This window comes from Opisthorchis viverrini, assembly GCF_000715545.1.
Source record: "Opisthorchis viverrini unplaced genomic scaffold opera_v5_315, whole genome shotgun sequence".
NCBI lineage: Eukaryota > Metazoa > Platyhelminthes > Trematoda > Opisthorchiida > Opisthorchiidae > Opisthorchis > Opisthorchis viverrini.
In genome coordinates, this window is record NW_008751965.1 from 599,880 (window position 1) to 611,441 (window position 11,562).

General features: G+C 42.2%; 1 protein-coding gene across 1 annotated transcript in view; it reads left to right on the forward strand.

Annotated features, from left to right (window-relative positions):
• The window catches only part of T265_09829 (hypothetical protein), a gene marked incomplete at both ends in the record, with an annotated part of 12,785 nt that extends 2,510 nt beyond the window's left edge, over positions 1–10,275 (forward strand). The window contains 10 exons of the mRNA XM_009176015.1: positions 1,293–1,390; positions 1,900–2,030; positions 2,449–2,516; positions 3,313–3,389; positions 4,950–5,025; positions 5,789–5,921; positions 6,728–6,849; positions 7,802–7,891; positions 8,567–8,639; positions 10,131–10,275. Coding sequence (XP_009174279.1) covers positions 1,293–1,390; positions 1,900–2,030; positions 2,449–2,516; positions 3,313–3,389; positions 4,950–5,025; positions 5,789–5,921; positions 6,728–6,849; positions 7,802–7,891; positions 8,567–8,639; positions 10,131–10,225 — 963 coding nt within the window. The remainder of the gene's footprint in view (positions 1–1,292; positions 1,391–1,899; positions 2,031–2,448; positions 2,517–3,312; positions 3,390–4,949; positions 5,026–5,788; positions 5,922–6,727; positions 6,850–7,801; positions 7,892–8,566; positions 8,640–10,130) is intronic.
• Positions 10,276–11,562: the final 1,287 nt, after the last annotated feature.

Sequence of the window (11,562 nt, forward strand, 5' to 3'; positions counted from 1 at the left end):
TTTGCGAGTGAATAAATAACTGCCGCGTCTCCTGGCTTGTCCCTGTGTGCCGACACATGCCATCTCGTCATATGCGGGTCAGGAAGGCGTGTGAGGAATTTCGGAAGAACAACTGTGGAGTTAGCAACACACATAGGCGAGACAGGTATTTTAAAAGCTAAGAGTAATATTGGTGATTTGCGATACAAATTTGAGGGACCGCCATAAACCGAAAGGGTCGCCAGTGGACTTGGATTCCGATCATCAAAACAACAGTGTTCATTTGCGTTGTTCAACACCGTGGGTTGAAAGAAATCTTGCATCCGAGCAAACCAAGATCGACCAACCCCAAGTCGTACAAGTACGAGGAGAAATTCGACCATTCGCAAATGCGCACAACTTAATATTTTTGAAACTTCTGTAAAGTGGCCAACTCACCTTTTTAGCACCTTCTTGTTGGCTTCAAGTTTATCATCGCCCTTTAATACTTTCACGAAGTTATCTCGTGTGACATCCTGAAACGTATGAACATGCATGACCATGTATTTCTGTGACAATGGTGTTCCCCACAACCACTCTCTTCCCAGTAACCATCGAATTTCACCCTAAGAAATAAGTGAACTCCAGGATCTGCTCCCCAGCTTCATCCATTTTATTTCCGCGACGGACGCTGTATGCTGAAAACTGAAGAACTCGATTGTTGGTCTGTTTGCCAAACATGGCATTTGGATTTGCTCCTCAAGCCTAGAGTTAATAGTTGAGTGGAACATGGACTACCTGGGCTATTCACTACCTAGTAGCCCTCACCTACCTCAGTAGCTAAGGAATGCAACATACGTGAGAAATAGCCGCTATTTTGAAGTGAGTATCACTCATCAGCACTCAACTGGATCACAGTTGAACATCTCTTATCCATGATATGCTTTAGCTGAGGGTGCTGTCCTGGACACGCTGCTTGGTTTGGTTGGTGCATCACTCGGGATATCACAGGATATTTCCCCGGAGAAACTTTTCGGGCACTGTTGGCCCTCGTGCACATTTTGTGGTTCTTTTGACAAGAACGCTGGCCTACTCGTTTGGCCAGAATCAAAAGTTTGAACTCGGTCATGGGCCTTCGGATTGTTCTCTGTGACACAACGCTTCTAGAGTTGAATAATGCTTTCCGATCTTGGGATAATACATCCAAAATTTTGTTGGGATATCTGATGCTCCACCAAATATGGATTTTCCTACGCACTGCTAGCCTTCTTTAGCCTACATGCCTCACTCTGCCTGTTAACCTTAATTCACGTTTCATTTGTGTTCTCATTCAGGCGGACGTTTACCGCGCGTATCATGTCGTACGTAAAAACAAGGTTCCAGCGCAGAACGTAATTACATTCGCCTACGACGATATTGCAAACAATCCCAGGTAAATATCGCGTACAATTTTCGCTATATGGTAGCGAATAGAGTGTAGAAAACGTGCTTAGTTTTTTGACTTTAACAAGCCTCTTTCTATTGCCGTATTTATCATGTGTATAATTGTTGGATTTGAGTTGCAGTCGATTATGGTGTTGCAGGCGTCAATACAGAAGTCTTATCATATTTACTTTTGGTTGATGCGTTTTTTTGACTGTAGACCCTGATGCAAGCAGCACATTCTGTTGATCATGATGATGATGACGATGATTCTGATATGTACTCGTGTGGGTACACGTATCCGTCGCCTGGAATGAAACACAGATATTTAGAGGTCGGTCTAGTGCATCAGCCGATGGTCATTTGGAGCAAATAGTACGCAGAAAATCTACTAAGCTGAACATCTTGTAACGCAGCCGAAGAGGTGAAAAACTTTCTTAAACCGTTAAAAGTTACCGCCTGCGTCTAGACTGAAACAAACGGAAGTCTTTTTTTCGCGAGTCTTTCTTTCGGGTGTAGCATCTTCAAGGTGCCTAGCTGCCATGACACACGAAGGTTGAACGAGTTCTTGTTTACCGCCATGTTTCCCAAGCCTAGACAGAAGCGGTCGGGAGTCAAAGGTAGGGCTGGAACTACGGAACTTACGGTCGGTAAGTTCGCGTTCTAGCCATTTGAGCCATCTCGTTCCCTGCAAAATTGAATTACATCAAAGTGCACTGAATATTGGTATGCATATCAAATCACCTGCTGGTGGAGTTTGAATGTAAATAAATCCAAAGGAATTACATTTTCGCACCAAATTTGTGATGTTGTTTGTTGTGCACTCAACGGGGATAATTGTAGCATACCTAAATTATTTCCGCGTAAAGGATTATTATTTTGCACTCAATCCTTTGCGTGATAGAATGTACACTCATCGTTCTGAAAATTTCTTCTGAAGCAAGCCCGCGAACCGGATTCGAACAGAATTCGTGTGCCTTTGATTTCTTTTAACTTGACTTACGTGTTAATTTTCTAAGAGCACTCACTGCCACCTTTCATCATTTTATTCCAGAAATCCGTTTAAAGGCAAAGTGTTCCATGACTACCAGCACGTCGATATCTACCATGGTGTGATAATTGACTACCGAGGAAAGGTAATTCCGTGTTCCCGTGCGCGGCAATCAAGTGAATTCCTGCATCAGTTCACCGTGTAACTCAAAGAGCTAGTGAAATTGCACTGGGGATCAACTCACAAAACAAATGTAGAGTATGCTATTTAGTATTACTATATTACAGAATGTTCGAACCACTTCAACGAACAATTGCCATAAGGTCATAGAAAACAGACAGGCAGCCCATGACCGAGTTCAAACTTCTGCTTCTGGCCAAACGAGTAGGCCAGCGTTCTTGTCAAAAGAACCACAAAATGTGCACGAGGGCCAACAGTGCCCGAAAAGTTTCTCCGGGGAAATATCCTGTGATATCCCGAGTGATGCACCAACCAAACCAAGCAGCATGTCCAGGACAGCACCTTCAGCTAAAGCATATCATGGATAAGAGATGTTCAACTGTGATCCAGTTGAGTGCTGATGAGTGATACTCACTTCAAAATAGCGGCTATTTCTCACGTATGTTGCATTCCTTAGCTACTGAGGTAGGTGAGGGCTACTAGGTAGTGAATAGCCCAGGTAGTCCATGTTCCACTCAACTATTAACTCTAGGCTTGAGGAGCAAATCCAAATGCCATGTTTGGCAAACAGACCAACAATCGAGTTCTTCAGTTTTCAGCATACAGCGTCCGTCGCGGAAATAAAATGGATGAAGCTGGGGAGCAGATCCTGGAGTTCACTTATTTCTTAGGGTGAAATTCGATGGTTACTGGGAAGAGAGTGGTTGTGGGGAACACCATTGTCACAGAAATACATGGTCATGCATGTTCATACGTTTCAGGATGTCACACGAGATAACTTCGTGAAAGTATTAAAGGGCGATGATAAACTTGAAGCCAACAAGAAGGTGCTAAAAAGGTGAGTTGGCCACTTTACAGAAGTTTCAAAAATATTAAGTTGTGCGCATTTGCGAATGGTCGAATTTCTCCTCGTACTTGTACGACTTGGGGTTGGTCGATCTTGGTTTGCTCGGATGCAAGATTTCTTTCAACCCACGGTGTTGAACAACGCAAATGAACACTGTTGTCTTGATGATCGGAATCCAAGTACACTGGCGGCCCTTTCGGTTTATGGCGGTCCCTCAAATTTGTATCGCAAATCACCAATATTACTCTTAGCTTTTAAAATACCTGTCTCGCCTATGTGTGTTGCTAACTCCACAGTTGTTCTTCCGAAATTCCTCCCACGCCTTCTTTACCCGCAATTCTTTGTCTTGGGGGAGCCGGACGTTATCCAGTTCCGTGCAGTTCTTCACTATCCGCTTCGCTTCTCTGCTAGATCCAATTTCTCTAACAGACCAAGTAAATAAAATGACATAAATGTGGTTAAATCTGTTCCATCTCTAATTTGAATGAATTTTTTTTTCGACCGCGCCTCTTGTTAGGTAGGATAGAGAAGATACGAGAGATGGTCTATAAAATGGGCCATCACAGGTGATAATCCCATCAGCACTATAAAACATTTTATTAACTAGAAGAGATTTCGCGTGTACAATATCCGAAATATCAGGCTACAGCACAACAGCAATTCGGAATAAACCAGCAAAAATATACTACTGAAACCAGACGTCGGAGAGAGAACCAATCGTATGTGGAAAGCCAGAAAGCACCATATTAGAAATCGGTAAACGATCAATCGGACCATGAACTATAGGTCCTCGGACAGAAACTACTAAAGCAGCAATCGAATTAAGGGGATGCCTGCCACAACGCAGTACATTTTGGAATTGTCATTTGGACCCCGAGATCTGTATGCTCCCTCCAGACAGTAACAGCCCTATAATACTTGGCAGGTATGGACTAGCTTCCAACTCAACCGCTCACTTATTATGTCACTTCGGTTGGTGATGAAACATTCGCAAGCTGATCACTAAGATCGGAGAATAGATGAACACCATCTTGACCAGCGACCTACAAAAGGAATGTTTCCAGATCAGTTTTAGATAAAAACACATGGCTTCTTTGATGCCCATGTTTAAAATGTAGGATCGCCCACATTCCTTATAGTATTTTCCTCAGTAGTGTATACATTATGTACATATTTCATTAAACAGATGTAATCATTCTAAAAAGAGCGTGTTTTCAAAAGAGCTGAATGTGCCCAATCAAACGGCAAGATGAGAAAACTAGCAAAATTGCAAAACTGATTCCAACCATCTTCATGCATTGAAAACCATAGGAAAAAGCCAAAAGACGTCCAAGAAATCGACTTTTCATCCCTATGTTCAACTGGCCATAGAGACTGGAGGAAGTTAATTTACCTACTGATTATATCAAGCAGCGTGTACAAAAATATTCCGAACTACGAGTTTGCTATACTACCATTTGCGCGGGTTTTATGTTATGTTTTTCTATATGCGGGAGCCCCAGTCAATAAAATACTCTTCAAGACCACCTTAACCTTTCTGCCCATTAACAGCGGTCCTAATGACAACGTATTCATCTTCTACACTGGACATGGTGGGACTTCGCATATCACCTTCCCCAAAGAATATGTAAGTTTATTTAATTTTGGTAACCGCGGTTTTAGCACGCAGTTTTTTAGTTGGAAGCGAAATTGCGAACGGATTGAAAACGCCTACGTAAACATGTTGGTGCAATGACATCGCTAATTCTCTATAAAAGGGAGTTCACAGTCCAGCTGTTCTACACATCAACCGTAAGACGGAAAACAAGCTACGACGTTCGTATGTCACTCTCAAGAGTACCATCCCTAGGAATTCATGTTTGATAGGTTTCGTCAAGCTGTTTTAAATCACACCGTCACATATATTTCGTTTTACAAAGTTCAAGGTCGTTTGACTCACATGATTTCGTAGTCGATTCATTCAGACTGCTGAGCAAACGTAGATAACGTAAACCGAGAAAATGGTCGCATCCGGTGACTCATGAGACGTAGGTGATCCGAAGAACGGGTCAGCCGAATTTTTCCTGACAAGACAACATACCGCTTTTCGCTTCCAGATCGACAGCACGAATCTTTAATAGTATGAAGCGTTTGCATTTATGTCTGAGAAACCAGTCTGTGATGGAAAGCCGAGAAGCAATGTACAGCTGTTCCATACATATTGGTGCGCTTGATAGATGCAACGTGTAACCGTTCGACCACTAGTGACCGACCAACAGCCTGATATACCCGCACTAAGTCAGGACATAGCGCCACCCATTCTTCAATCGAGAGATCCACATCACCGGTGACTGATTCACCGGATGACTCATCTCGAGCTCACGAGAAGTTTTCTTTTCGTCTTGCGACAGCTGCACGCCATGGAGTTGAACGATACCCTCGCCTACATGCATTCCAAAAAAATGTTCAACAAATTGGTGCTATACGTGGATTCTTGCAACGCTGGCTCTATGTTTCGCGATGTTCTTCCTTCAAATATGGGAAGTAAGTAGCGCAAATTTCTGGCTGATTCTTGTATGGATCCCGTGAAATATCATTCATAATGTCAACCGTATATGGTTTAAAAGCGGCGTTGACCAGTAAAACAGAACGAAGTTCCAAGCTTGATTTATTCTTGTTCAGTACGCGATCTTTGTGAGGAAGTACCACATGACTCTACGCAAGAAGCGTTTAGCCGATGATAACACAAAATCCAACGTTCATCGATTAATGTCACTCCCACTGGTGAACTAGTATAATCTGGGATGATATTGTTTATTTGCAGCAACCACCAATGCCAACTGGCTGGCTTCATTTTAAATAATAAATGTATGTGCGTCTTTTATAAAACGTACACTTCAAACCCATCAAACAACAGGTCCAACGATTGTGGCGTTACTCCCTTTGACCGTTCTCGTCAGTGGTCTTTTTCCATTGAGTTTTACCATGACAATCAGATTATGCATTCACACTCTTATTTGATTTTGACGGGCTGCCCCAACTGAACCCAGATAAATGTCTCGTTCATGAGGGTGTTTGGCAAGTTATGCCCAGTCTGTGTTCAAGTCTTGATTAAGTCTTAGGGATATTCAAAAACTGCGTGTATCCGATTCGCCGCAAGAAGCACGAAAACCCATAGGTTCTGTCATGAAATGTCAGTGACCTTCTGAGTAGCGTGTTGGTTCTAGACGTCTTGCAGCTCCATTATTTCTGTGAGACACAGGATCCGTTCGTCGATAATTTACTTCACTATCTCACATATCTTTGATATTGACCTATAATATCTGTTGTGTGAACCCCTAAACCTGCAGTCTACGTGACAACAGCAGCCAAGGAAGATGAACTATCCTATTCTTTGTTTTGTTTGGACAATGAAATCGATGTTTGTCTAGCGGACGAATACTCGTATGTCTGGCTATTAGATTCGGAATACGTAAGTTTTAACAGTACTGTTGCATATTAGCCTGACAATTGTGAATGGGTAATCCGGTGGTATTCAGCGGCCAGTGGTAGTCCATTTGAATATCAAAACCATTTTTCGTTTGCAAGCATGAAGAGGATCTATGGCAATTCAACCATCACGGCCGTCCGGTGGTCGGAAAATAATCAATCCATTGTTTGTTCGTCCGAAATTTCCCACTACCCTCCTAATCATGTTCGCCTTTAAATCGATATTCAATGCACGCTGGGAAGCGTCAGTGCTGACTGCGGATGTTGACAGTGATGACGCAGATTTTGATGATGATAACGATGCTGATGATTATAAAGGTGACGATGATGCTGGTGGATCTCCTGAACACCTTTTTTCTCAATGCATCTGTCGAAATGAATCAGTATGCCAATGGCGTTTATGCTGTCAGTTTCTATTCAGATTGTCTGTTTAGGTCTAGAATGTGTAGGTATCTCGGTTGTATGCTGTAGGCTAGACATTTTTTCCTTCCAGTTCCATTTGCCTTTCTTGTTCCACTACCAATAATTTGGAATGCTTGTACGTCAGTAAATCATCAGTATTTTCCTCTGTTAACGCTCTCGATGACGATAATGATGATGCTGTTCAGAAACAAAGAGCGGACTGCTCACTTGTTTACCAGCAGTAGTTATCGGTGCATATTTGATGATGGCGACGATCATGATGATGGTGGTGGTGTTGACCTGAAGCATAGAACATCAAGTCCTCAAGACGTATTTTATGTGCATGTATGGTGTCCAGGAACAGCGGAGGCTCAATAATTTATCGGCAGTATTTTCCTTTGGATACCTCGGTAGTCTTAACCCCAGTGATAGTTTCAATGTTTTGCAGACAGCGGATTCATTCTACAATTGCGTAAGGTGATCTGTCTGCTACACGTCACTCCCCATTATCACTGTCTCTCGCCCGCACGCAGAATGATCTAAAAACGCATACGCTGGAGGAACAATACGTGCAGGTGAAAAGGGATACAATGTTAAGTCATGTGATGAAATACGGTGAAATGGTGAGTCACAAAATGCCACGGAGAGATTCATTTGGGTAACATGTGAAAAGTCAAACTGTTGTGAAAATCAGTGTATTTATCGAGATGACACTTGTATTATGCTAACTGTGATAGGTGACGGTTAATGTTGAAAATACTTGATTAGGAACTTCAGGTCCCGTAGACGAAGTTCAGCAAGGTTGCCTTTACAGGCATCTAGATATTCAAACCTAGCCAGTGTCATATTTCGGATTACAAAAACAATGGCTTCGGGTAACTTAAGATTCATGCGTTTCTGTGCTACGGTAAAATAGGAAGTGGAAATGTTATGAATCGTTTACCAGTAACTCAGAGGAAGAATAGATTTACACGATGACTGAAACATCCATTTGGAAAGTTGGCACACCAGGAGCCGGTCAATATGTGGCCACGTGATTTGGTTTTCCTTGATTGAACGATGAGTGCCTTGGACCTGAACGAGCAAACTTAGTTGATAATACTAGTGCTATGCAGTGATGTTTGTGAGACGGTTTCGGAACAGATGTCCATTGATCAACCGGATTTTTCAACACCAACACGTGAGTACTAAGGTGTAAAATTACGGTCGCGGGGTGAAATGCTTCTTTGTTGTATAGAACGAAGCGCTATCACGGTTGATAATGAACTGATAGTTGTCTGTATATTGTTTATTTTCAGGCGATGGGACGTCTCCCAGTTGGAAAATTCCAAGGTCATTATGATTTACCGATGCACCGGAACGATGGGAGATGTCAGTATGTGTGCAGCGCAATATTCGATATTTTGAATTGTCTATTGGAACAGTTATTTCTTAAGCCACTGGATGTTTAAGGAACCAAGTGACCAAATCATATTGCAATGAGATTGCAATATGTTGGGCTGATTACAAATCCCTTATACCCAAGCAGTTCAGTGACAGAAGCGCTTACCACAATCCGAGTAGATGTCGACACTGATTTTTTTACAGAATAAATAGATAGATAGATAGTAGATAGATAGATAGATAGATAGATAGATAGATAGATAGATAGATAGATAGATAGATAGATAGATAGATAGATAGATAGAATAGATAATAGATAGATAGATAGATAGATAGATAGATAGATAGATAGATAGATAGATAGATAGATAGATAGATAGATAGATAGATAGATAGATAGATAGATAGATAGATAGATAGATAGATAGATAGATAGATAGATAGATAGATAGATAGATAGATAGACACAAAGACACAGAGAGCTATACAGACAGACTGATCAGTTTTTATATGAATAGCGGACAATCTACTTAGATACATTTGAGCGAGGGAATCGTAGATCAAACTCAAGGAGCGTCTGATGATTGGCTGTAGCATGAGCAGTGATAATCGAGCTGATGTCGAAAGCCTATCAGCCCAAATAACAAGCTTTTCACTGATTGCAACTGTTCGTCGATTTCATGTTGCACCCTCCGACGGAACAGGGTGTTTTCCACTGACCATGGAAAGGGCACAGAAATTATCACCTGGTAAACTCAAGGTGCTACCTAATTCTGCAACGGGATGGTTGCTGCATCAACGAGTTTTGTTGGGCCTGTCTGTTGATTGTTCATTTTCGACAATTGGAAAGTTCCAAGGTCATTATTATCTACTGATACACCGGAATGAAGAGTCGATAGCGGAATGTATCAAGCTTTTAGGTAAACTCAAAGTGCTACCTAATTCTGCAACGGGATCGGTTTTCCATCAACGAGTTTAATTGGACGTGTCCACGGCATAGAACTACACATGAGAATTAACGCCCTGTTTCGTAGAGCTGTCACACTTCCATTCATCTGCTGCGTAGCGGAGAAAATTCGCGTGTTACATGCTAGCAATGAAGCAGTTTACATCATGATGTTTCGTTTGGTCCGAAATTCAGTTAGGCGGATACTCGCCAACAACTCTCATAACTTTTTTTTCAAATCTCGAGCCCAGTATCCGCTCGACGTTCAGTGTTCCTCACTGACAATCTTCCCCACTCACTAGCATCATAGTTGGCACATTTTCTTGGGGATGCTGATCTCTGTTGATGTACTTTTTATGAACCTTATGTGAACACACATTCCTGTTTCATTGAAATCATTGTCAATGATTGCTGCAAACCTGTGTGGGACATGCCTGGTCCTTGGTCCGTAGTAAGCGTGCTGAATATCTCGTTTGCATGCCGGGACTGATTTCCTAGCTGAGATTCCGTTTTTCTCTGTCTTCGGGACCCAGATGTACCCCAACACACAACTCATCTAATGGAGTTGTGCAAAGCCGGATACAATCCCGAAACTCTCATTGAGTCTGTCCACAACGTCTGTTCCTAACGGCGGCACATCGTGCTGTGTGAATTTGCATAAATAAACTGACTTCCAACTGGTCCGTGTCGTGCTTTGCCATCACCACGTAGCGTGCGTTGTGTTTTTCCATCAAGCTAGCCGTCAAAGATCGTTCGGAAGAAGCCGAAAGCATTTGGGTAAAACCGTCGGGATTCTCAAACATTGTGGACTCATCAAGACGCCTCTACATATCTGCCGTCCCAGTGCAAGATCGGTGGACAATAGGAACAAAAATAGGCCGATACAGGTAGAACAGTTTTATGTCGTCTGTCAGCTGAAACACACTGCCCAAATTTCAATGTTTCTCGTGGTCAATCAAACCGTGCTAGAGACGTATCCTCAAACTTAGCCACCTCGACTTTGAATATGCTCTCATACAGCCATTTCAAACGTCATCGGATATTTAGATGAGGTCCCTGGGAAGGCCTTCTTTTCTCGAACAATCAGACTGTTAACGAGTCTTTCGGAATTGTCTGTTTTGGCAGTTGTTCTCTCACCACATTGTCAACCTGATGTTGTCGTATCGGATTCATCCACTGGTAAAGTTTGTGCACGTGGGACGGGACGGGATTGATCCCTAGCCAGATTTATCTAGTCCGTCCATAATCAATATCCAGTTACACCAAAGAGGACGTTTTCGAGAGAGAGAGACCGATTACCGAAGAGGACGGGGGAAATTTAAGGTGATGAGAAAAAAATCTGGTACTGGCCTAATGGGCTCACAAGGCGCTCTTAGACAAATAATGCGAAATTCTTCTGATCTCATGTAGAGAGGTGGTGTGATAAATAACTTCCGCACGTATATCGGTTTAACCAGACGAACTAGAAATCCAGAATACAGCAGGGCGTAACTAGTAATACGTATGTATTCGAATTGGCGTATATATATACACCACCTAGAATATTAAAACAACAGAATAATAAAGAAAGAAGTGAATAAAGTATCAATCATGTTCATCGTACTCCCAATTCTTGAATTACTGTGTGGATGTTTATAATTCAGTGTTTTCGCGGAATGGAATATTGAAGTTCTTTGCGGGTAGTGTGGTCTTCAAATATAACGCTTTGTTCGAACACCAGAATATACGAACAGCACGAGTGCCTCTAACAGACTGATCTCTGATATTGAACTCAACCCGGTCAATGTGTCTCCAGCGAAAAAGAGATCATCCAAATCAAGAATGGTGACCATACGTTTGTCGTTTAGTGAAAATGTACCTATAAATATATCTGGTCGTAAATCACTACCCTTGAAAATTGTAGCATGATCTTCGTATTGGCGCAGGACTTTTCCTGCATTGCATTGGGCTGTTATCAATTCTGTG